Source organism: Carassius gibelio, chromosome B15 (genome assembly GCF_023724105.1).
Source record: "Carassius gibelio isolate Cgi1373 ecotype wild population from Czech Republic chromosome B15, carGib1.2-hapl.c, whole genome shotgun sequence".
Classification (NCBI taxonomy): domain Eukaryota; kingdom Metazoa; phylum Chordata; class Actinopteri; order Cypriniformes; family Cyprinidae; genus Carassius; species Carassius gibelio.
Genome location: NC_068410.1, coordinates 9,096,106 through 9,123,521, shown reverse-complemented (window position 1 = coordinate 9,123,521; position 27,416 = coordinate 9,096,106). Strand labels below are relative to the sequence as shown.

The following is a 27,416-nucleotide window of genomic DNA, read 5'->3' as shown; positions in this document are numbered from 1 at the left end:
CATCAGAGATGCAGGTTTCTGAACTGAGCGCTGATAACAACTTGGATTGTCCTTGTCCTCTTTAGTCCGGATGACATGGCGTCCCAGTTTTCCAAAAAGAACTTCAAATTTTGATTAGTCTGACCTGAGAAACCGTTTTCCACTTTGCCACATGTCCATTTTAAATGAGCCTTGGCCCAGAGAAAACACCTGCGTTTCTGGATCATGTTTAGATATGGCTTCTTTTTTTACCTAATGCTGTTTTATAACAAAGTTCGGGAGGAACAGTCGCAGTTCATTAACCTGATTAACACAAGTGGAGACCAATCAGTAATCAACTCATGACAAGGTATAAATAACAGCAGAACCTATCTCTGTTCATTGACAGTTTTCAGCATCCCTCCTCCACCCCATTTCTCCTCACTTATAGATCCATCTACTCTTACCACAACCGGGGGGAGTACTCTGGGTTCGGGCCACATCCCGAGCTCGGAGCCCTCCACCCGGACAGCACGCCAAATACGCATAAACTTACGGTATTAATATACGTAGATGTGAACTCGTGAATAGAGTTTTAGCCGGCAATGGCAGATGGCACAATGGATTGTGTTCACCGACAATGTTTTCTGTAAGTATTCCTGAGCCCATGTTGTGATTTCCATTACAGTAGCATTCCTGTATGTGATGCAGTGCCATCTAAGGGCCCAAAGATCACAGGCATCCAGTATGGACTTGAACACTTTGTTGGCATTAATGGAAGTGCATTAGAATGGTTTAAATCGTACTTAATTGTTCTTACTGCTAAATTCTGAAAAAACAAAGGTGTTAATTATAGGACCTAAAAACTCTGCTTGTAATGACCTAGAACACTGTCTAAGACTTGATGGTTGCTCTGTCAATTCTTCGTCATCTGTTAGGAACCTAGGTGTGCTATTTGATCGCAATCTTTCCTTAGAAAGCCACGTTTCTAGCATTTGTAAAACTGCATTTTTCCATCTAAAAAATAAACAATGTCAAATGCAGAAATGTTAATCCATGCATTTATGACCTCAAGGTTAGATTATTGTAATGATTAATTGGGTGGTTGTTCTGTACGCTTAGTAAACAAACTACAGCTAGTCCAAAATGCAGCAGCAAGAGTTCTTACTAGAACAAGGAAGTATGACCATATTAGCCCGGTCCTGTCAACACTGCACTGTCTCCCAATCAAACATCTTATAGATTTTAAAATATTGCTTTTTATTACTTATAAAGCCCTGAATGGTTTAGCACCTCAGTATTTGAATGAGCTCTTTTTACATTATAATCCTCTACGTCCGCTACGTTCTCAAAACTCAGGCAATTTGTTAATACCTAGAATATCAAAATCAACTGCGGGCGGCAGTTCCTTTTCCTATTTGTCGCCTAAACTCTGGAATTACCTACCTAACATTGTTCGGGAGGCAGACAAACTCTTGTAGTTTAAATCTAGATTAAAGACCAGAAAGGACTAGAAAGGACCTCTACTGCCCTGAAAGACAGCGGAGACCAGGACAACTAGAGCCCCAGATACAGATCCCCTGTAAAGACCTTGTCTCAGAGGACCACCAGGACAAGACCACAGGAAACAGATGATTCTTCTTCACAATCTGACTTTGCTGCAGCATGGAATTGAACTACTGGTTTCATCTGGTCAGAGGAGAACTGGCCCCCCAACTGAGCCTGGTTTCTCCCAAGGTTTTTTTCTCCATTCTGTCACCGATGGAGTTTCGATTCCTTGCCGTTGTCGCCTCTGGCTTGCTTAGTTGGGGTCACTTCATCTACAGTGATATCGTTGACTTGATTGAAAAAAGTCAAATTTTGAAACATGACATCTTCAAGCTACTCGCCTTCACCTTTACCAGTGAATATGTTCATATTAATTTTGTTCATAGTACATTTTGAGTTGTATATACACATTATTTGAATTAAATTAATTTGACAGACAGCATTCTGTCAACATCATTGGTCAACATCAGACAGCTGATGTTGACCAAGCTAGCGCCAACCAACGTAACCAGAGCTGCCAACTCTCAAGCATTCACCATGAGACACACGCAATTTACTCTTTTCACACGCTTTCACGCCACACATCAATTTTCTCACCCACGAAGCAAAGAGGACACAGAGACCAACAGACTAGACAGAGCAGGTTAGTTATGATATAAAAAATGGGTAAATTATAGCTAGCTAATTATCAAACACAGCTACAGTTAGCCATCGCTAACATTAGCACATTTATCGAACAGCCTTCGATACATTTCTATGTCATAACTTCCTGAAAAAAATACGCAAACATATAAAACAAACTTATAGCGAAATACTAACAGCATCTTACTTACCAATCCAAAAGAAATGTTGCAAGTTCGGAGCTGAGCCTCATTTCTTTCAAGTCCATCAGTTGTCTCCTGTGATGGAAAGCAGTGCAGATGTTTACTCTGGTTCGGCTCCTTTTCTTATCGGATTTGATTTGGGATTCCGAGCGCAGTTGTTTCCCTGTAGCGGGTGGTGGTGGTAGGGGACTCTTGCCAAGGGCTTCAGCCATCCTTCCGCTCTCTTCCCTGAACTGAAATTAAGTAGTGGGCTGTACTTTCCACACGATTGACATCAGGTTCAAGTACGCCCACAAGCCGTGCAAGTTATTTGTGTATTGCAGGTTGGCTGGTGGTTATGTTGCCCACATACCGCCTCCCATGGCCAAAACTGGTATTACGACACCTGTCGGGCAGTGGCTAGTAATGCTAATGCTAATTAAGGTTGATATCTCTGCAGCACTATAACTTGACATTTTTTAATGACATCATCGCCCTTATTTCTTCTCATTCTTTTGATGCGTGTAGGTAATTTTTTTTATTATTTTTACCTCAATTTTTACACATGGCACCTTTAACTGAACAGAGATGACATCACTGAATTCAATGATGCCCTGCCTTTAACTATCATTTTGAATTATTGACACACTATTTTCCTAATGAATGTTGTTCAGTTGCTTTGACGCAATGTATTTTGTTTAAAGCACTATACTGTATAAATAAAGGTGATTGTCCTAATAAGTTGCAAATTGGTCCTCCAGCTGTTCCTTGTATGTACATTTAACTTTTCCGGCCTTTTATTGCTACCTGTCCCAACATTTTTGGAATGTGTAGCCCTCATGAAATCCAAAATGAGCCAATATTTGCCATGACATTTCAAAATGTCTCACTTTCAACATTTGATATGTTACTTGTGCTGGCTTGTGTTGGGGATACACATGCTCTCAGTCAGTGAATCCTACTTGAGCTATACCAAGTACGTGCCCAAAGTGCTTTCAACGTTATTCAGAAGTAAAAAGTGATCACCCTCCTAGCTTTCCCCTTGAGCAAGCCTGTGAAATATGTCTGATGACCCTTGAATTGGGTATGCTATAAAGCAATAATAAGGTAAGGTATGTAAAGAATATAGGAGGGAAATATATTGCTACCAACAACAGGTTAGAAACACAGGTCTTTACAGCTTTTATTGTGTCCTTCTGAAGTTATTATTTAACTTACAATTAAACAAAAAGCCCAAATATAGGCCTATGAAGTTGTATACAGAAACTCGGTTCAGATGAATAAAACAACAAACGTCAGCAGAGGCATTAGAACACAAAGAGCCATATCAGCAGATGTAAGACCAACATGCATTAAAATGGACTCCTGGATTACAAATTCAAATATATATTATCAAATAATAATACAATAAGATTTTACTTAATCGTTAATTGCTTTTACTAATTGAATTAAACTGCTATCTGTTAATAAAAACAATAATTACAATCATTTTGAAATGTTGTCTCCAGATGGTGTGGATCTGTTTTTAAGCATTTTTCGCATTATATCTTTGATTTCAGCTGTGTTTAAGACATAAATAATAGGATTTAACATTGGTGGAACAGCATATGCCAGAGACGTACTGATGACCCTTGCATTGGGAGCAAGAGAAAGCATGAATGCAGCAATGTATGCACAGGATATGGGAAGGAAATATATCCCTACTACCAACAGATGAGAAACACAGGTCTTCAGTGCTTTTAAACGGCTTTCCCAAGTTGTAATTTTGTTTAAAGCAAGAAAAATGCCTAGATAGGACAGGATTATAATGGTCAATGGTATTACAAGGTATAATGTTGTGATGAAGGTTCCCATAAACCTATTAACGCTATTGTCATTACATGCCAACCTATACACTGGTCCGTGATCACAAAAATAACTCTGTATCACAGTGGATTCACAGAATGAAAGTCGGGTGATCAAAGACACCATCAAGGCCACAACAGAAGAATTAAATGCCCATTTTGCTGAGAGAACTAAAGTCATATTGGTATTGTTTACAAGAGCATGGTATCTTAATGGCAAACAAATTGCAATGAAACGATCATATGCCAGAACCACAAGAGTGAAACTTTGCATAGTACTGAAGAGGAACACAAAAAACATGTTAGCCAAACAAGCATTGTAGGAGATGTATTGTGAGTCAAAGAGAAAAGTCTTCATCATGTTAGGAATCAGTGCATTAGTTTCACCAATATCAGCCAAAGCCAAGTTAAACACACCAATGTACTTTGGACTATGCAGACTTCGTTCAAGAGCAATAATGAGAAGCACTATAGAGTTCCCAATTATAGTAATAAAATATGTAATAAATAAGAAAATATAGTAATAACTACTATATGGTACACCTGAAAGTCCAATGATGAAAAAGTAATTGGGGTGAACAATGGTGATATTCTGAGAAAAACTTGCATTTAAAGAATTCATTGCAGCTTTGTTTTTGATGTTTTGAACGAGCTGGAAATAGAAATTACCACAAAGACATAGGCAAAATATGAAACTGACATTGTCATTACACACTTTTAACAGATATTTTCAGATACTGGAAAAATACCTTTATACAATTTTCACATAGTCACAGATTAATGAATGTTTTAAAAGTTTTTAAAGGTTTAGAGTCAGAGAAAACAATGAATCTGATTTTTTTCTGAGCTGCTTTGAATTGAATTACTCAACTGTGTGTCCTTCTCTCTCGCTGAGCATTGTCTGATTGTCTGTGTCAATGAATTTCAATATATCTTCTGATTCGTCTCTTGAGAGCCTTCAGACAAACACAGTGATGTAATACTTGTATGTTGTAGTAAATGTTGGGGCCACTATAGAAGTTTGGACAGACTTATTTTACCAGAACGTAAACTATCTGTAATACAGCTGCTTATTTTTTCTCATTTGTGGATCATCATATTACAGCAATTCAATGATTAATGGGATTAATGTTAGTATATTATGTGATGCTGATAACTGTAAGGCAATACTAGAAAGCTTACCATGATATTCAGTTTTACACAAAATTAAACAAAATAGGATACCCTTACTAAAATGTAGCCACTAGATGGAAGTGAAAGACTAGAGTGAATAGCATTTATGCAGCTGAGATTATGAGGTTAAAACCCATCATTGTGACATTTTTGTCATTAAATATAATTAACATAAAATAGTCATTGTTTTCTAATATTGTTTTCAATGCAAATATGAAGGTACATTATCATTATTACGTTTGACTTCAAGCTGCAGGCCTTTATTTATAATTAGCCTATGTAATTTGACCAGTCTAGGCCCTTACTGAAATTGCCTGAGCCTGAAAAGTAAACAACAAAGAATCTGTTTTACTCCATGTTGATTGATTGATTTGTTGGTTGGTTGGTGGATTTATGTATAGAAACAGGAAAACAGCTTCATACATAATAAAATGAGCCATATAAGCAAACCTGAGACAAAAATTCCCACATCCAAAAAGACACCTAAATTTCACATTCAAAAAAGAAATATATTTGGAAAACTTATTTTCTGTATATAGTCCAGAATTTTATCAAACGGTTTTGTAAAGATAAGCAAAAAACATTTAACATGACAGTACAAATTTGGAGTAACATGAAATATGTCAACAGTAATGATTGCTCAAATGAGAATACAAGCATTACAACAGAGTCATTTGAAACCAATTTAATTAATAAATAAAAAAACAAAATCGCATAGCACTGCTGTACAGTTGCATATATTTTATGCCCATATTTCAATCAGAATTGAAGGAAATACAAAGAAAATTAGTTATGGGAATGTACTTTCAAAAGGTTGTCTGAAAAGATTTTGTTCATTGACATAATTTCTGTACATTCATATAGATCTCTGTGAGACCTGAAAACGCTCAATCTTCACATGGGTAATTTAATTCCCAATGATTAAAGAAAAATAATAATAAAAATACATTATTTTGAGGTTCTATCCATTGGCACAGATCTGTTTCTAATGGCTTTTCGAATTATGTCTTTGATTTCAGCTGTGTTTAAAACATAAATTATAGGATTTAACATAGCTGGGACAGCATAAGCCAGAGATGTACTGATGACCCTTGAATTGGGTGTGCTATAAAGCAATAATGAAGTAAGGTATGTAAAGAATATTGGGAGGAAATATATTGCTACCAACAACAGGTGAGAAACACAGGTTTTTACAGCTTTTATGCGTCCTTCCCAAGTTCTTATTTTCCTCACAACAAAAAAAATGCCCAAATATGATAGGCCTATTACGAGCATTGGTGCTATAAGGTATAAAGTTGTATACAGATATCCCATAATCTTATTAATGTAATTATCACTACATGCCAATCTATACACTGGTCCATGATCACAAAAATAACTCAGTATCACATTGGACTTACAGAAAGAAATGTGGGTGATCAAAGACACCATTGAGGCGACAATAACAGAATTAAACACCCATATTGCTGAGAAAACAAAACACATATTGCTATTGTTCACAATAACATGGTATCTTAATGGCAAACAAATTGCAATTAAACGATCATATGCCAGAACAACAAGAGTGAGACTTTGCATAGAACTGAAGAGGAACACAAAAAACATGTTTGCCAAACAAGCATTGTAGGAGATGTACCGTGAGTCAAACAGCAAAGTCTTCATCATGTTAGGAATCAGTGCATTAGTTTCACCAATATCAGCCAAGGCCAAGTTAAACACACCAATGTACTTCGGACTGTGCAGATTCCGGTCAAGAGCAATAATGAAAAGGACTATAGAGTTCCCAATTACAGTAATAACATAAATCATAAATAAGAATACATAATAATAATTGCTGTAAGGTATACCTGAAAGTCCAAGGATGAAAAAGTATTCAGGATGAACAATGGAAATATTCTGAGAAAAACTTGCATTTAAAGAACTCATGGTGTTTTGCACAAAATACAAATTTCCACAAAGATATAATAAATTTAGGGAAATCACAGAATTGTCATTTCACACTTTTAAAAAGTATTTTCAAATGCTCAAAATATACCTAAATACATTTGTTGCATAACATCTGAGTCACCTGTATATAGAAAGATAAAGCTTTAGTAACTCAGTAACTACCTTCAATTACTCAGCAGTCAACAACTGTCTCTGTTCTCTCATGCAGCAAAGATCACTGTGTATCTGCATTACTGATCCAAATATATCTTCTGATTCATCTCTTGAGAGCTGTCAGAAAACAGTGATGTAATTCTGCAGTACATGTTTTGGCCAGTAGTTCGTATGGATGTCTGTAAAATATCTACTTTGTTAGTTTATGTTTAATTCATAATGCTTTCCGTAAACAGACAGAGTATATCACAGTAATGTCAGTACTGTAATATAATACATTATATAATTAGTTAACGTCAGGTAAGCAGACATAATGAATGTGGCAACATTTATAAGTTGAGAATGAGCATAATGATGATGTTAATATAAGGATATTATTTTTACATGATCCAAAGTTGCTGTTATCTGAGGTTTTCTCAAGTGTTAACATCATCTGAAATCTTTACAAAAGCAATCCAAAGTGGAGCTGGTTTAAAAAGTAATAGGCTACTGCACACCAATATGAACACGGTTGCGCTTCACTCACCCCAAGTTTGAATCCAGAGGCCAAAGAAGTGTAGTCCCAGAGGCGAGGACAGGTCAAAGACAGGACAAGGGAGCCCACTGGAGTAGGTGGACTAACGTGCCACAACAGAGAGGAGGGAGTTAGGAGCCATGGTGGATCCACTTGGTCACAGGGACTTGGCGGAGTCTGGGACTCAAAGGCTTGAGGCTGGATACGAGGATAAGTGATCCCCTAGCATGGCACTGACAGGGGAACAACCTCCATGGTCATTACATGACAGCTGGATGATTCATTGCAGACAGACAGTTAAAAAAATGACCTCCTGTAACAGGAGAGGCAGAGAGTTTAGAATGAGATGGGAGAAGAACGGATATGTCCACAAATGTATCCATAATTCCCTCTGAATTTAGCCTTTGCTCACCTTCAGTGGTTGTGTAGTGGGGAGGTGCTTTCCTCCATGCACCCACACTCCACTGCGACATCCTCAGCGGCAGGCTCCATTTCCGGCTCTTACACCTGGTCAGACATAACGTGAGGCTCCGGCTCCAGGGCGATCTTCAGCTCTGTCACTACTCTATTTGGCGATGGCTCCTCAGTCATGGCAGGCTTTGGCTCTCCATCTGCGGTGTGCTCTGGCCAGAGCATGTGAGCGAAGCGGAGTGGTAAACTAATTCCCGCTCAGTTTCAGCTCCGACATAAATTTTTCTAGTAGTCCTAATTGTTTACTGTTTGTACCGAAATTTTTGGAAAATGCTTGGAAAACTGATAAATAGCAATTCTTACATACTTTTCTTATATTATTTTGCATTAATTAAAATGATTAAATGTATTAATCTAATCCCTGCAAAAATACCAAAAATTAAAAAACTGAAAAATGTACAGTATTTGATTTTCGTTCACTTTATTTCCGTGAAAATACCTGCCGTTGTTGTACAATCAAACACTCATGCACTTAAAGAACGCTTGGATTATGAACTGGGTTGAGCGAGCGGCACTGAGTGTATTGAGCGAGCAGAATCTTCAGAAAGGCACTCTTTGCTCTTAAGGAAATATTACCACTCTGCTCCCGCTCCGCTCACATGCTCTGGCTTTGGCTGATGCGCCGCACAGAGGGGTGATGTTTGGCTGGGCTCTGGGTCTGGCTGCGAGATGTCTGCAAGGTGTGGCTGGACATTAATATTGCAGTCAACACCCACTTTGTCCACTGTGAGTGTGGATCCACTGACCCACAGCGCAAATCCATTGTAATCCTTCAGGGTCCAGCATGGATCTCCTCAGGGCATAACGAAGCAAATATTGTCATTCAAACACACCAGAGCCCCTCCATCAAGCAGACATCATCACACTTTGCAGATGTAGATGAACATGCACAAAGATAAAGGTAAAAGTTTAATATTCTTTAATATAATCCACACAAGGAGGGCATGAAACACGCATATACATTGACGATACCTGACGAACTAATACAAAACAGACAGGAACTTAATTAGACCAGATAATTAACAAGATACTCTAAACCTTAACCTTACAGTAATGACGAACTCAATGTGACAACCTCATGTAAGGCTGGTTCACACCAAGGACAGAGTTTCATCAAATACATTTACTTGAATGTACACACTTAATGACAGTGAAAGAGAAAGACGAAACATTTCTTCAGCAGTTTTAAATGTGCTTCCTAAATTGTAATTTTGATTAAAGTGAGAAAAATGTCAATATATGACTGGACTTTAAAGATCAATGGTTCAAAAATGTATGGGACTACGCTGAGATTTTCCATTGCCATTGGATTGCCATTGCATGCCAATTTGTACACTGGCCATTGAACACAATAATAACTGTTTTGTTGGAAGCACTGAAGGTCCATACTACTAAAAACACTGAACACATGATATTATTATTTACTGTATAGTATAGGCTACTTTGTAATGGTGGATTGTAAGTTAAAAAGTGCATTTTGATTGTATGTCGATTTGTGCACATGTATCTATTGTGCATATTTTTGGATACTTGGCATGTCTAGATGATTAGATTAGATTAGACTAAACTTTATTGTCATAGCACATTTAAGGTACAAGGCAATGAAATCCATTTAGGATCTAAGTGCTATGGATATAATTTACAGATTTTTAAATACTATCAGCATGAAATACAGATAGATGTTCTATGAACATACTATACAGATGGATTATATAATAAGTGTATGTACACTATAAGCCGAAACTATGAACTTATGATGAACATCATTTACAAATATAGGTATATGATGTAGAATATACTGTATATAAGTGATAGATTAAGCTGTACAAAACACTAGTGCAATGGAGATTTTAAAAAAAGTGCACAAAAAATATTACAGAATGCAAATGGATCATTTCAGTATCCTGGATGTAAATACAGTACTGCAAGTAATAATCAGTGTAACAGTTCTTTTTTAAAACCAGGTGTGCCGGTAATGAGAGAAGATTTGGGATAATGCCAAATAATACACCAATATACTTTAGAATGTGCAATGAACAATGACATCTCCTGAAATTGTCAACATTTAACAACCATTTTCAAAAGTTGAAAATATACCTTTATTTAAACTTTCAGCAAATATTTGAATCCCAGACCTGTATACAGTTTTAGACAATAACAGTGACTGTCTAAACACTTGTGAGCTGCTTTGAGTGAAATTACTTGACTGCAAATGCTCACCTTTATTCTTTAATGTCATATAGATCATTGACATCTGTGTTTTGTAATACAAATATATCCTTTTCGTCTCTTGAGAGATTGCAGAAAACAAAATGTTGTAATACTTGTATGTTGAAGTAAATGTTCTGACCACCATTTTAGTTTTTGTGTGTTTTGATAGACATCTTGTTCATTAGTCTAAAATCAGGCCACACAATTCATTTTTTTATGTTATCAATATAATACAGTGACTCAGGAGCATATTTAATGTTAAGCCTTATGTTAAGTGACAGTTACAACTGCAGTACAGCATTTTTAGTGTGTCCATGCATTTTAGACACTGTATATCCTTACTGCTTATTGCACAGATGCTCTGGTCAGATGCTAACTGCATTTCGTTGCCTTGCACCTTACATGTGCAATGACAATGAAGTTGAATCTAATCTAATCTGTTCTAACAGTGAGTGGTGGAAATGGCTGGGATCCACTGATTTACACAAATGTTAATTGTAAATCTACATTGAAATCAAAGCAGTGTGGGTGAGCATGCCATGTAATGCCAGTATATGGTCATGCAACAATTTACATTTGACAATGATGTTCTTATCTTTTCTACAACCAAAAGTATTGGAAGTATGGAAATGGAAGTATTTCAAGCCACTTAATATCAGCTCTTCCATCTTCTAAGCTAGTTTGCTGCAAAAACAACAAAACGGTTGTAATAATCTATTTTATGGATGATAAAGACATTACCACTGAAATATTATTAGTAGTTGGTTACACTACTCGAGATGGTAGGCTAATATTATTATTGTGACGTGTTTGCCCAACACTGATAACGACTTCACTATACTGTACCTTATTCTATAGTTATGCTTTACTGGAAACAGGCTAAATATTTATTTGTACATTATAGACTATTTTTGAGTATTTGTGGATTGTAAGCAAAGAAAAAGAGTAATTTCACATTCTTCTGTGTGAAATTCCTCAAGTTTTCATAAATGAATTGATATCTTGGATCATGTTCAGTTTTTATTCTATATTGTAAAGTGAAGACAGAGATAGCAAAACAAAAATGCCATGTGCGACACTGCAACAGAGAGACAGTAAAAGAGCCTTACCAGCGTATATCTCAGATCACCATGCTCATGTGAAAATGTACCACTGGACTGCATATTCAAACAGGAGTACATTCTAAAACAATCTTATTTGAATTATGTAACAAACATAACAATTAACAGCATTTCGGTGGATGAAACTTGAAATGGTAACATGAAATATGCACATATTTCATCGTAGTAATGACTGCTCACACAAAGTAATTCAAGTTGCTCGTGCAATTTGCTTGTTCTTGTTTGTTTTGTCTTTGGGTTAGTAATTAAGAATGCATACAGTACAATACAGGCACATGAAATAAGATGTAATAGATAGAAAAATACAATAATAAATAAGAGCATTTATATGGTTATACACGGTGGAACAGCCTTATTGTATATAACCCAGTATATATAGTTAAAATGCAACCCAGATTTGCTATTTTTTATGTATTTTAAAATTTATTTTACACCAAAATTTAATTAATAAAGAAAATAGTTAGTTTGAAACACTCTCAATTTGTGCTGATCTCTTTTTAAGGTATTTTTTAATTAAGTCTTTGATTTCAGATGTATTTAAAACATAAATAATGGGATTTAGCATTGGTGGAACAGCATATGCCAGAGATGTGCTAATGACCCTTGCATTGGGAGTAAGAGAAACGATGAATGCAGTTATGTATATGCAGATTATGGGGAGAAAAAATGATCCCACTAACAACAAGTGAGAAACACAGGTCTTCAGTGCTTTTAAACGTCTTTCCCAAGTTGTTATTTTACTTAATGCAAGAAAAATTCCCAGATATGAAAGCACTATAACGAGCAATGGTGCTACAACATATAAAGCTGTGCAGAGTTTAGCCATGAAATTATTAATGCTAACATCATTACATGCCAACCTATACACTGGTCCATGATCACAATAATAACTAGCTACAGCGTTGGATTTACAGAATGAAAGTCTCGTGATCGAAGACACCGCAAAGGCAATCACACCACCATTAATTACCCATAATCCTACAAACACTAAAGTCATGACAGTATTATTCACTATGGCGTGATATCTTAATGGCAAACAAATTGCAATGAAGCGATCATAAGCCAGAACAACAAGAGTGAGGCTCTGCATAGTACTAAAGAAGTGAACAAAAAACATGTTTGCCAAACAAGCATTGTAGGAGATGTACTGTGAGTCAAAAACAAAAATCTTCATCATGTTAGGAATCAGTGCGTTAGTTTCACCAAAGTCAGCCAAGGCCAAGTAAAACACACCAATGTACTTTGGACTGTGCAGGTTCCGGTCAACAGCTATAATAAAAAGGACTACAGAGTTCTCAATTACAGCAAAGATATAAATGAAAAATAAGAAAATATAGTAATAAGTGCTGTATGGTATACCTGAAAGTCCAATGATGAAAAAGTATTCAGGATAAACAATGGAGTTATTTTCAGAAAAGCTTTGACTTACAGAACTCATGGCAGCTTTGCGTTTGGTGTTTTGTCCAAGCTGCAAATAGAAATGACCACAAAAACATAAGAAATACATTTGTATAAATACAATGAATACACAACACTGTCTATTACCTATAGCATAAATTCATAACATCAAATAAACCCACAAAGTCAGAGTAAAAAATGACTGTGACTTCATTGTCTGTGACCTACTTTGAATTAAACTGTAAATACGAAGACCTATTATGCTGTCCTACTGCACATTTACTCTATACACTGGATATCCTTGACATTGAATTCAAATATATATATATTTTCTAAAATCTCCTGAGATCATTCTGACTGACAGTTGTAACACTGACACTGATGTAACACTTGCAAGCTGTTATTCATTTTCTGGACAATACAGTAGCTTGTAGGGTCAGTTGAACTGTGAAAACGATGTCTTCCTTTGGACATCCAACACATAAATATATGTATATATATATATATATATATATATATATATATATATATATATATATATATATATATATATATATATATATATATACTTTAGCAACAAGAAACATTAAACAAAAAACATTCGGGGACCACCATAAAACATGTTTTGTAAGGGAAAAAACATTTTTGATTTGAGTGGTACAATCTAAAGTCTTGTTCAAGTCCAAAATATTATTTGATATGACCGAATAATATTGAGCACATCAGCAACAGCAGGCTTAGGTCCACTAGTCAAATTTGTTTCATTCATATACAGATGGGTTATGTAAAAGTGTATTTGCACTATAGGCAGAACACTTTGAACACATGAACATCATTTACACTAGTGCAATGGACAGTAAAGTGCATAGAAAATATTTCAGTGTGCAAATGGATTATTCAGTATTCTGGATAAACAGACAGCAGTGCAAGTTATAACAAGTTTACTGTTTCTTGCTCGTTTATAAATAAATCAGAAGTTGTGTATATTACAAATTGAGTTTGCATGCAGTCTTTCAGGTGTCATAGTTGTTTGTACATTTCTCCTGTGTACAAACACATAATTAGTGATCTATTTTAATTGCTGCTAATTAACAGGTGAAGTTTGGCAGAATATAAAACATTTAACTTTTGATCAAAGATGATGCAACTATTGCTTAACATTTCAAAACAAATACAAAAAACTTTCTACACTGAACTTTTTTTTCAGACTTTACTTTGCAAATGGCAATAAAAATGTCATGAAATACAAAAATATTACCATGGATGGCATATACTGTGACGATTTGCGACCAGTGAAAACACAAGGAGAGCGAGAGATCCAATCGCAGATGTTTATTGTATAGGGTAACCCAAATCTTGGTCAAACATAAGCCAGGGTAAAAACCAATACAGCAATCCAAAACAAACAAAATAAACAAACAAGGAAGGGAAAACGAAAGGGAAGGAATGGGAACTCGGAGGACGAGAAGATGAGGAAAGAACTCGGAATACGAGAAAGCTGGTATACGAATGGTAAGGACTCCTTACAAACAACAGGGAAAGACTGGTATTTATAAGGAGGCTAATGACAATAGATTGCCTGCACCTGGTGCAATTAGCTGGAGTGCAATTACTGTGAAGACAGGACCAGACTAGAGGAATTCTTGTGCCTATGGTGAAGTGCCTAAGGGGAAGTGAGCCCACTAGTGGACACCCAGGGAAACAGAGACTAGACAGTGTGACATTACCCCCTCCTCCACGGAGCAGCTGCCAGATGCTCCACCCGAACCCAAGGGAAAACCAAACAAACAAAGAGACCAGGAGGGAGGTGGAGTGGCAAGGACTAGGGGGAGGGATGGAGGGCCAGGTAAAATGGGGGAAACATGGACAAGAGGACCAGGTAGAATGGGGAAACAGAGACAAGACAACCAGGTAGAATGGGGAAACAGAGACAAGACAACCAGGTAAAATGGGGAAACAGAGACAAGACAACCAGGTAAAATGGGGAAACCGAGACAAGAGAAGTGCAACACAAAACAAGGAGTCCAGGAGGTGGTGGACCGGCAGAGGATCAGGGGGAGGGATGGAGGGCCAGGTCCTAGAGGGAAACGAAAAAAAAAAAAAAAAAAAAAAAAAAAAAAAAACGTAAGTACATGAAGGACATCACGTGATGGCCACCAGGGCGGAGCAGAAGACCACCACCTCCGTTTGGTCAGGACTGATGCCCCCCAGGGCAGAACAGAAGACCACCACATCCTTGTGGTCGAGGCCGGAGTCCCCCAGGGTGGAGCAGAAGACCACCACAACCATGTGGTCAAGGCGGGAACCCCCCAGGGTGGAGCAGAAGACCACCACAACCATGTGGTCAGGGCGGAAGCCCCCCAGGGCAGAGCAGAAGACCTCCACCTCCGTGTGGTCGGGACGGATGCCCCCCAGGGCAGAACAGAAGACCACCACATCCTTATGGTCGAGGCCGGAGTCCCCCAGGGTGGAGCAGAAGACCACCACAACCATGTGGTCGAGGCCAGAGTCCCCCAGGGTGGAGCAGAAGACCACCACAACCATGTGGTCAAGGCGGAACGGGAGGACAAGTCTGGTTGGGCAAGTCTGCAACATAAGACATGAACATGTTAGGGGTAGCATCCGTGGCCACAACAGGAACAGTCGGGTGCTCAAAGAGAATCTGGAAGTTCCACAGAGACGAGGAGAGACTCTGGTAGTTCACTTGCATTTGTTCATGAAGATCATTGGTGACTTGTATTTGTTCATGAAGATCAATGGGGACTTGCCTTTGTTCATAAAGATCAGTGGTGACTTGCCTTTGTTCATGAAGATCCCCAGTGACTTTATTTGACTCAGGAAGGTCAACAGTGACCAGCCTTGACTCTGGAAAGTCCATGGTAACTAGCCCTGACTCTGGAAGGTCAACGGTGACTAGCCCTGACTCTGGAAGGTTGACAGTGACTAACCCTGACTCTGGAGGGTCAACGGTGACTAACCCTGACTCTGGAGGGTCCATGAGCACCTGACTCGACTCTGGAGGGTCAACCGGGACCTGACTCAACTCTGAAAATTCAACGGGCACCTGACTCGACTCTGCAAGGTCAACAGGAACTAGCCCTGACTCTGGAAGGTCAATGGTGACTAACCCTGACTCTGGAAGGTCAACAGGAATCTGACTTGATTCAGGTGGATCAACTGGAACATGAGTCGACTCTGGATGGTCAACCGGAACCTGACTAAACTCTGGAAAGTCAACGGGCACCTGACTCGACTCTGGCAGGTCAATCGGAACCTGACTCAACTCTGGAGGGTCAACGGGAACCTGACTCAACTCAGGAAAGCCCACTGTAGCTGCCATCCTCTGCAGTGGCTCCGGGCTGGCGTCCATCTTGTGCAGTGTCGCTGGGTTGGTGATCATCTTGTACTGTGGTGCTGGCTCACTAGATGTGACGTGAACAGTTTTGGGAATCTCTAGGATCTTTGACAGCATGGAGAAATAATCCAAAATCGTCTCAGCGGCCATCTTGGGCATTGGCGCTGAGCTGGCAGCCATCTTGCACCGTGGCGCTGGGCTGGTGACCACTTTGTGCTGTGGGGTAGCGGTCATCTTGTGCAGCGGCACTGGACTGGCCTCCATCTTGTGCAGTGGCGCTGGCTTGGCAGACTTGTGCCTCCTTTCCCCTCTCTGTCCACATTGGTGAGACGGTGGTTCCCAACCGAACTCAGGGTCTCCGGTGGGCCATATGGGATAGTGATGTCGGACTTCCTCTCGACCACTCACTCCTGAGCAACCTTCCCTGGTTCCACGGACAGGGCCGCACACCCACATCACGCACTGCGCGTAGGGCACCAAGTGCTTGGGGGGCATCAAAAAATCTGGGTCGTGTAAAAATCATCACAATAGGCTACTAGTATAAATAACAAATAAAATATTTCTAAAAGCATGTTATTATACAAAAGCAATACAAAAGTAATATAGGCCTAGAACAAATTAGTCGAGAAAAGGGTGAATCTCTGTGCCAGTCTCCCTCTGGTGCCCCCCCTTCCCCACCTCCCAGTCCGGGGCTTTTAGCCCTGCATTTTGAGTCTTTTATTTTAACGGGGTCTGTGAAAATTGTGAAACTTGAGCTGTTAAAGATGCAGTTTGTTTGAGAAGGAAAGGAAGGCCAATCGTTGGGGTCCTCATCGTCATATTTGAATGAAAAATAAAGCTAATTTTCCCCGTACGTTACAGATGTGTCACGTGTGCATATAACTATTAGTGCAGAACGTTCCCTATTGTAATTTCTTCGCTTCAATACAATGTCTATCTGCCTCAGTCTGAACTTTAGAAAAACTAGGGGGGGGGGGGGGGGGGTTGGGCACCGCCAAGCATTTGTGCTTAGGGCATCACAAATGGCTAGCGCCGGCCCTGCCCACGGAACACAACCAGGCGAGTACCCTCAAAGCCATTCCTCTCCCGCTTGGTGGCTGGGGAGGAAATTGGAGTAGACATACCGCTGGATCTCTGTAGATGGAGTCCTTCTGTGATGATTCGCGACCAGTGAAAACACAAGGAGAGCGAGAGATCCAGATGTTTATTGTATAGGGTAATCCAAATCGTGGTCAAACATAAGCCAGGGTCAAAAAAAAATACAGCAGTCCAAAACAAACAAAATAAACAAACAAGGAAGGGAACAGGAAAGGGAAGGAACGGGAACAAGGAGGACGAGAAGATGAGGAAGGAACTCGGAATATGAGAAGGCTGGTATACGAATGGTAAGGACTCCATACAAACAACAGGGAAAGACTGGTATTTATAAGGAGGCTAATGACAATAGATTACTTGCACCTGGTGCAATTAGCTGGAGTGCAATTACTGTGAAGACAGGACCAGACTAGAGGAATTCTAGTGCCTATGGTGAAGTGCCTAAGGGGAAGTGAGCCCACTAGTGGACACCCAGGGAAACAGAGACTAGACAACGTGACATATACTTAATAAGATGAAACATTACTAACATAATATATCCTCAAGGTAAAGAATGATAAGTTTGTAAATGCAAATTCATTAGCATAATTGTGATTTAGCCTAACACATTCTTAGTGAAAAATAGTTGATGTAATAAATCCATCAAGACATTTTTTACTTTAATCCCTTGCTTTCAGCTAAAATACAAGCTCCATAACAATAATATTGATTTCTACAATTAAATGTTTATTTTGTCATGTTTAGATTAGAAAAGGAATGAGCATAGATCAAGAACTACTTTGTCGTTAAATTATGATATTTGAATCACAAATTGAATTCTCAGCCTTTTAGGAGGCACTTAATAACATTAATATTCATTACAATACTGTTGTAATATTTCTCAGGACGCTGTTACAATCCAGATGGTATTAATTGGATGAATTAGTGCTGCTATTAACACACAACCACACACATAGTTAAGTGATTTAAAAACATTTCACAGGTTTGACACAAAGAAAGGAAATTATGACAGTCAATATGTACCAGAATTAAAGATTCATCATATCAGCTGATATCAATTTAAATTCTGTTGCTTAAACTTTAATGTATTTGTTCAAGTTAAATCAACCTTTCCCTGTAGTTCAAAATACATTAAATCATATTCATATTATTAAATCTAAAAATTATTTTATATTTGATAAGAAAAAGATGTTACCTCTCAGACATACTTATCTTAATTTGATGTTTCTTTAGTAGCCTACGTTTATGTTATTTTTTACTGTGCTCTGCTCAGTTTAAATGGCTCGTTGTTGTAGAGGAAAGAGACTGCTAGGCTTGGGTTCTAACTATCAGCAGCAATGTCAGTAAGGACACAAAGAATGAGGAGACTGGAGCTTCTTTCCAAAGTGTATTGAAAATTTGTCTAAAAATAACAGAACATAACCGTAAAAGTAAAACAGGTTCACAAATAAATAAGACACTTCTTAATCAAGAAATCAGAATTTTCATTATAATCTAAATAACGGCTGTAGTTTCAATATGCAAAGTATGCAATTAGAGATAATATTATATATTGGTCTGGTCCCACAAAATGGTTTCAGTATTAATATATTAATAAATCCAGGTGCATAAACAAACCGTGCATCAATTCCCAAATAACATCATCAAAAAGGCAGCAATACTGGTTAATACTTCCACAGTATCACAACATGAACTGTAACATCTAACTCTGTATTTAGCAGATATTACACATCATATCTTGTTTATCTATCGAACAGTCACACGTGAATCGTTACATGTCCGTACATGCCAGTGTAAACTACAATATTAAAGCCCATGTTGCAGGTTAACCACCACTGTCGATTACTGGGGACATAAATCACCCAAAATCACTGTTGGGAACGTTACTTTATAAAAGTAATTAGTTATGGTTACTCACTACTTGTTCCAAAAAGTAACTGAGTTAGTAACTGAATTACTCAGGGAACCAGGGAAAGTATTATTTGTGTTACTGTTTTAAAAAAATTGCTATATGTCAAAGTTTTTATTTATTTTTTAGCAGTTTTTACAAGTCAGTTGAAATGAGTAGAACAGACAGGTGTTCGTATATAACTTTCGATATTTATTGCACATCAAAAGACAACAAGAGTTTTATCCTGCACTTCAAGTATAATCTTTGTAAGAAAGGTGTTTTTGGCCACTAGCTTTGTAGATGCGTGTGTCGTTGTGAGATGCTTCATTAAATTAGAGTTGCTTACAATGGATGTCGACAAAGTCTTCGCTCTACAAACTATCACAATAGGAGTCCCTCAATAAAAGACCTAATTTTTACAGGAGCCTTTCATACAGCCTCCCCTTTGCGCAACTTTGCTCCTACTAAAAAGCGACTTAGGTTGAGTAGGCAGGACGGTTTCCGTTATCTGCCAGAGCTGGAAGGAACACCAACCGTGCTACTGGTCGGGTGTAGACTTGGCCCTTTACATCCACATCAGCGGACCTGACATGTCCATCCGAACTTTGGTGCATCCTGATGACATGTCCAAAAGGTCAGAGGGCCCTAGGCATCTGTGGATCTACAATCATAGCAACCATTTTCTCTGTTACATCTGGGGGCGAAGACTGCCACTTTTGCCATGTCTGGAGGCCTGGGAGGTAGTTCCGGATAAACCTGGACCAGAAGTTATCCACCGGGATTTGCGAATGCCTCCAGCAGCTGAGACTCAACAATTCAGACTCCGGGTAGACTACCTGTGGCAAGGAACCATGTGGCTTCCCAATGAGCAAACTGTTTGGTATCACTGGGTCAATGTCTGCAACATCCGAAGACAAGTACCCTAAAGGCTTTGAGTTAAGAATAGCTTCCACCTATAGGAGGACTGTCAGTAGGACTTTTTCAGAAACTGACTGAGCTCCCACAGTAGTATAAAGGGCTGACTTTACAGATCGTACCTCTATCTCCCACACTCCTCCGAAATGTGGGATTGCTGGAGGATTGAAATGAAATTGTATCCTCTGACCAGCAAGCTGTTTCTGTAAGTCAGGAGCCATTTCAGCGAAGGCTTCTTTCAACTCTTTTTCACCCCCTTTGAAGTATGTTCCTCTGTCTGTCCACAGCTCCATTGTTGTTCCCCTTCATGCAGCAAAGCACCTAAAGGCCTTCAGGAAGGAATCAGTATTCATGGTACTGAGGAGGTCCAAGTGCACTGCTCTGGTAGTTAGACACTTAAAGAATACCCCCCAGTGTTTTTCTGTGCATTTCCCATTTTTTATCAGCATTGGCCCAAAAGTCTACACCACATGAGTAAAAGGCAGGTTTGTGGAGATGGAGATGGACAGAAGGCAAGTCTGCCATCTCAGGAATAGTTGGCTGTGCCTTCCAACACTGACACTCTGGACACCCATGCTGGTGACGATGAATGGCTTCACGGCCACAGATAATCCAATAATGGCACCAGATTCCGGCATACACATGCTCAGCTCCTGGATGATTTAGCTTGCAATCATAATCCTTAATTGATCTATGGATGACTGGATGATATGCGTCCAGTACAGTGGGGTGTAAGGTACATTCTTCTAATAGACTCAGCTCTCCTCAATCGACCTCCCACTTGGATTTAAACACTAAATCTGTCCAGTTCAGGAGCTAAGGTAAGAAGGTTACTGTCAGCTGACACTGGCTTTCCTTTCTCCAAATGTTGATAGTCACTGGGAAAAGACTTCTGCTGCACTCGCTTGAGAATGAGGATTTTAGTCTGATGATAATGATCTGCATCTGCAAAGTAATTAGAGGCAGAGTTAACAGGTATTTTCTTGGCAGTGGCATCCAGAAGTTTTTGCCAGGTGTGATAGTTCCAAGCATCAGGTATACTGGATGGGGGTGGTACTGCAGTGGTGCCGCAGAAGGCAGACTTCTGTAGCTCTGTGGGGTCATCTCTCAGGTCTGTTCCTGGCATTACTGGCCAGGTGTCTTGGTCTTTGAGTAAGAAGAGAGGCCATTGAGACCATCTATTCATTCCTGTAAGGACATTCAGTGGTCTGCCTCATGTGAGGTCGTCTGCAGGATTTTTGGCAGAATCCACATAGTGCCAATAAGAATTTTCTGTTAGTTCCTGGATTTCAGTGATTCTATTGACAACAAAAACTTTGTAATGGCAGGATTCAGAGTGCAGCAAGGTAAGGACAGTGGAGGAGTCTGTCCATAACACTGTGGTCTCAATCTGCAAGGTCAGTTCCCTCTGAAGCAATCTGGCTAACTGGGCAGCCACAAGAGCTCCACAAAGTCCCAGTGGAGGAATGGAATGAGAATGTTTGGGGGCTACTCGGGTTCGAGCTACCATGAAAGACAGGTACACTTGGCCTCTTTTGTCAGTGGTCCTCATGTATTCCACAGCTCCATATGCCTGTTTTGAAGCATATGAAAATATGTGGACTTCATGTATGGCACCATCCTTCTCCACCTCAGGAGGGACATATGTCCTAGGGAGGGTGATGCTTGGTTGGTGCTGACGTTCATTCTCCCAGACGTGCCATGACTGCAAGAGTTCAGGTGGTAAGTTTGGATCATCCCAACCCCACTGCTTATTCCACAGCTGCCTAACGATGACCTTGGCTCAAGTGGTGTAGGGCAAAATAAGTCTGAGAGGGTCATATTAAGTGCCTTGGACCTTGTAGATGTTCCTGAGGGTGGGAGTCTCATACACTACAGGTTGGCTCTTGAATGACAGTCTATCAGTCTGCCAGTTCCAGTGTAGACCTAAGGATGACTCTGATATGGCAGTCTTGTCTTGAGCTAACCAAAGTTCTAAGCTCTCAGCTTGAGCTTCTGTGGGTAAGTGACTCAGAACCCTGTGAACATTGCTGGCCCACTGTCTTATCTCAAATCCAGCTGTAGAAAGCATCTATCTCAATCTGTCAACCAAGTTCCTTGCTGCTTCAGGGGTGCTCAGACTCTGAAGGCAGTTGTCTACATAAAAACATTTCTCTACTGAGAACCTGATGGACTAATCAGCCATGCTGTGCTCGATCACATGGCACTGCAGAGCATAAGTGGCACAGCACAGACTGCATGCAGTGCCAAATGGTAACAACAGCCCTTTGAAAACTTTAGGGGGTTCCTCCACTTTCAGATCACATCAGAGGAAATGCAGTAGGGGACAATCTTCAGGAAGGAGGTGGACCTGATGGAACATCGCCTTGATGTCACCACTTCCTGCGACTTGATGCTCCCTAAATCTATTGAGCACACCTAACAATGATGCACTAAGTGTAGGGCCAGGCAGCAGATACTGGTTGAGACTTTGCCCATGATATTGGTGGGAATAGTTGAAAACAACACAAGATTTCCCATTATGACTGACAACGTGGTGAGGTTATGTACCAACATTTGTCAGAGTCTGTTGTCTCTTTATTTACTTCCTGGGCACCCTGTTTGATTGAGCTTCTCCATCTCGGCTCTCTAGGTCTCTGCTTTCACCGTATCCTTCAACAAATGCTTCTCAAAACTGCGCAGGTTACTCATGACTGACTCCTTAGGAGCATGCAACTAAGGCATATCTTTCTGCCGTAACAAGGCTGTTGCCAGTCGAAGAATCCCATTCACTTCTGTGCGGATGGTCTTCGTTTCAAGTCACCTCTTTCTCATCCCTGTGTGGAACAGCTTCTATCTGCTAGAGTCTTTGGACTTTTTTGAAGAGCTTATCTTGAGGTGGAAGGACCGATGTCAGCAGGCATTGTTGGGAGGATAAAAGCCACCCCATGAATGATGCAGGGCCCTGAAGGGTCCATCCCAGGAGTCTGAGGACAACAGCAGGTCCACCTGGAGAACCTACTCTGATAGGTTCAGTCGGGGTAATGAGATGGGGCTGATCTGATCCGATAAGAAGTAGAGGCTGAACATCTTTCATCTGCAGGATGGGAAGAACACAAAAGTGGTGATACTTTTTCCGCTGCTGATACACAAGATAAGACTGTCATGACAAAATGAGGCGATCTGTAGTGAAGACATATTACATTTTGTAAAGGATTTGAGGCTTGTGGGTTGAGGATACTTGAGAGGATCTCATGAAGTTCATAAATTAACTTCAATGTCTTGTTGAACAGTGTGCAAGAAGAGATCTTCAGGTGTACCCTGTATACCAAGGGCTTTGGCAGCAGTTGGGAGCACGATGGTCCTCTCAGACCCGTCATCCAAAAGAATCTAAAGTACGGTCTTCATAATGAACATGTATAGGTAGGTACTACCTTAAGCATGACATGGTTCCCAACAACTGGTTTGTTCAGGTAAAATCTGTCTGGAGAGGAATTGGTAAGGCAGGTCTTCTCAATACTAACTATATCCTCTTGGGAAGATCTGACATTTACATTGTGTAGAGGTCGAAGGTGTTTGCCTTGTCACAGGTGGCAGGGCTTGTGCTGGTCACACTGAGCAGTATGATGAGTGAGTCCTGGCACAGCGCCAACAATGATTATTATCTCGAATCCAGTCTTTGGTCTGATCAGTGGTAAGTTTAGCAAATGCTTTGCATTGACTCAAATAATGCTCTTTGCTATCACAGAAAGGGCAGAACCGTTTCATTTCACTTGACTTGGTCTTTTGAGAAGTACCCTTCTGATGGGAGCCAGTTTGAGAGGTCATGCAGAGTAGGTACAGTTTCAGGTTGCCGGAACAAGTGATCGTTGAACTCAGCTCATTGCTCAGAAGGAAGTTTACTCACAAGGCGAGCTACATGTGACCCACAATTCAGTTCAATGTCACCTTCAGGTCCTAAAGACTTCAACAAACCCACCAACGACTGTACCTGAAGAGCAAACTTCTGGTATGCAACAGTATCCCCATGCCTTACATCAGGGGTTTCCAGAATTCTGGCAGTTTTTCTCAATTCTAGTTGGTGGGGCTGACCAAGCTTCTCATGGAGGGGCGACCATGGTGTCAGTAAACGGGGTAGGCAAGTTCAGAAAGTCATCTGCAATCAGCTTAGCTTCATCCAACTTTAAATGGTCCACCAGTATTTCATATTTAAATAGTTCAGTCCCATCTGGAGGAAGCAAATTCTCTAAAGCAATTCGAAGTCTTGCAAACTCACTTGAATCTGGTTGGCTGAACTTGGGGATAGTAGGTGTAGGCCCTCTATAGACATACTCTGACCCTGAGGTGTGGATAAAATGTGGTATATTGGATTCTACTTTAACTACAGGTGTTAGATGACTAGACTGAGCTCGCATGGCTCCATGTTGAGGAGAGGAAACAGGGATTTGGGGCTGGGAAGGTTTCAGATATAAGGACTGTGCAGTTGAGGATAACCACTCTCTGAGGTCTTCATGAGTTGATGGGGGAGGTAGCACATCTGGACTTTGAGAATAATTACGAGGAGGCAGATATGCTTGGGAACATTGAGACATGGAGGTTGGTAGGTAGCTGTGCCGGGTTTTGAAAACTTTTAAAGTCTCCATACCCCTTCTCAGTTCTAACTCGGGCTCAGACCAGGGTGGAAGCTCAGGCCACTCTTTATTTCAGCTAGTGTGGCCTGCTCTGTCTGGTCTACGTGGCAGGAAGGACTGGGTGGCAATTATAGCTTTTACTTATACTGAACTCTGCTCTCAGAGCTTCAGCAACTTGAACAAGTTCTTTGAACTCAGTACTAACTGCTTTCAACTCTATCATGTCATCATGAAAAGCTTGATGTGTCTGCAGCAGCTATGCATTCTTTCTGTGAATGGCTTGTAGTATCAAATGGGCCTGTACTTCCCAGGGGGTTGAGATAGTATGTTCAGTTACAGCTCTGTCATCTACATACTGCACTTCAAAGTCTTGGAGTCTTACTATTGAATGTGTTTGGCGTTTTGGTCTGGATGCTCCAACGATCTCCTCATCAGATTCCATGGTAACTAGAATGAAGTCACCTCAAGTAAAGTCACCTTTATTTATATAGCGCTTAAAACAAAATACATTGCGTCAAAGTAACTGAACAACATTCATTAGGAAAACAGTGTGTCAATAATGCAAAATGGTAGTTAAGGGCAGTTCATCATTGAATTTAGTGATGTCATCTCTGTTCAGTTTAAATAGTGTCTGTGCATTTATTTGCAATCAAGTCAACAACATCGCCATAGATGAAGTGACCCCAATTAAGCAAGCCAGAGGCGACAGCGGCAAGGAAACAAAACTCCATCGGAGAAATGGAGAAAAAACCTTGGGAGAAACCAGGCTCAGTTGGGGGGACAGTTCTCCTCTGACCAGATAAAACCAGCAGTTCAATTCCAGGCTGCAGCAAAGTCAGATTGTGCAGAAGAATCATCTGTTTCCTGTGGTCTTGTCCTGGTGGTCATCTGAGACAAGGTCTTTAAAGGGGATCTGTATCTGGGGGTCTAGTTGTCCTGGTCTCCGCTGTCTTTCAGGGCTGTAGAGGTCCTTTCTAGGTGCCGATCCACCATCTGGTCTGGATACGTACTGGATCTGGGTGACTGCAGTGACCCTCTGATCTAGATACAGACTGGATCTGGTGGCTACGGTGACCTCGGAAAAAGAGAGAAACAGACTAAGATTAGCATAGATGCCATTCTTCTATTGATGTAGCAATTATATTGGGTGTAATGGGAAGTGTTCTCGGTTCTGGTTTACCTAATTAATGCAGCCTAAAAATCCTTTAACGGATTTGTACATTAAAAGCATATTAGTATGTTATGTGTAAGCCAGGTTAAAGAGATGGGTCTTTAATCTAGATTTAAACTGCAAGAGTGTGTCTGCCTCCCAAACAATGTTAGGTAGGTTATTCCAGAGTTTAGGCGCCAAATAGGAAAAGGATCTGCCGCCCGCAGTTGATTTTGATATTCTAGGTATTATCAAATTGCCTGAGTTTTAAGAACATAGCGGATGTAGAGGATTATAATGTAAAAGGAGCTCACTCAAATACTGAGGTGCTAAATCATTCAGGGCTTTATAAGTAATAAGTAATATTTAAAATCTATACAATGTTTGATAGAGAGCCAGTGCAGTGTTGACAGGGCCGGGCTTATATGGTCAAACTTCCTGGTTCTATTAAGAACTCTTGCTGCTGCATTTTGGACCAGCTGTAGTATGATTACTAAGCGTGCAGAACAACCACCCAATAAAGCATTACAATAATCTAACCTTGAGGTCATAAATGCATGGATTAACATTTCTGCATTTGACATTGAGAGCATAGGCCGTAATTTAAATATATTTTTGATATGGAAAAATGCAGTTTTACAAATGCTAGAAGTGTGGCTTTCTAAGGAAAGATTTCGATCAAATAGCACACCTAGGTTGCTAACTGATGACAAAGAATTGACAAAGCAGGCATCAAGTCATAGACAGTGTTCTAGGTTATTACATGCAGAGTTTTAGGTCTTATAATTAACACCTCTGTTTTTTCAAAATTTAGCAGTAAGAAATTACTCGTCATACAGTTTTTTATATTGACTATGGATTCCATTAATTTTACCCTGCAATTGAATCCTGTGTATTCCTGACAGAACCATCTGACCAAGATGGATTCAGCAGGTGCAGACCAAGTCAGAGTCGCAGTCAGCCAACAAGGCATTCTTCTGGGACAGCATTCCAGTCAGTTGACTACCACCTCAAGGGAGGTTGAGTGCCTCACAGCCCAAGTAGCGGACCTCAATGTCCAGATTCAGAAACTCCAGCTTGAAACCTTGGCCAGCAGATCAGCTACTACCTTTAGCCATCCCCAGTTGGCTCGATTGAGCCAGGGCAGACGTTCAGTTACTGATTACTCCATCCAGTTCAGAACTCTAGCACCCGCCTGTGACTGGAATGAGGCAGCTTTGTGTGCAAGGTTTCGGGAGGGTTTGGATGACGACATCCAG

The 27,416-nt window shown here is 40.0% G+C and overlaps 3 protein-coding genes across 3 annotated transcripts; all 3 read right to left on the bottom strand.

The window, feature by feature from the left end:
• Positions 1–3,794: 3,794 nt before the first annotated feature.
• Positions 3,795–4,802, bottom strand: LOC127972865 (olfactory receptor 1M1-like). Its single transcript, XM_052576695.1, has one exon. The coding sequence runs from the start codon at positions 4,773–4,775 to the stop codon at positions 3,795–3,797; it is 981 nt and encodes a 326-aa protein (XP_052432655.1). The 5' UTR covers positions 4,776–4,802.
• Positions 4,803–6,218: 1,416 nt separating this feature from the next.
• Positions 6,219–7,252, bottom strand: LOC127972864 (olfactory receptor 1500-like). The gene has a single exon (XM_052576694.1). It carries the CDS (start codon positions 7,250–7,252, stop codon positions 6,275–6,277), a length of 978 nt encoding a protein of 325 aa, XP_052432654.1. The 3' UTR covers positions 6,219–6,274.
• A 4,951-nt stretch (positions 7,253–12,203) lies between these two features.
• On the bottom strand, positions 12,204–13,211 carry LOC127972879 (olfactory receptor 52E8-like). The gene has a single exon (XM_052576790.1). The coding sequence runs from the start codon at positions 13,179–13,181 to the stop codon at positions 12,204–12,206; it is 978 nt and encodes a 325-aa protein (XP_052432750.1). The 5' UTR covers positions 13,182–13,211.
• Between the last annotated feature and the right edge of the window lie 14,205 nt (positions 13,212–27,416).

Bases quoted from the DNA above. Each gene is read 5' to 3' on its own strand.
- LOC127972879 (XM_052576790.1), bottom strand. From the start codon at position 13,181: ATGAGTTCTGTAAGTCAAAGCTTTTCTGAAAATAACTCCATTGTTTAT.
- LOC127972864 (XM_052576694.1), bottom strand. From the start codon at position 7,252: ATGAGTTCTTTAAATGCAAGTTTTTCTCAGAATATTTCCATTGTTCAT.
- LOC127972865 (XM_052576695.1), bottom strand. From the start codon at position 4,775: ATGAATTCTTTAAATGCAAGTTTTTCTCAGAATATCACCATTGTTCAC.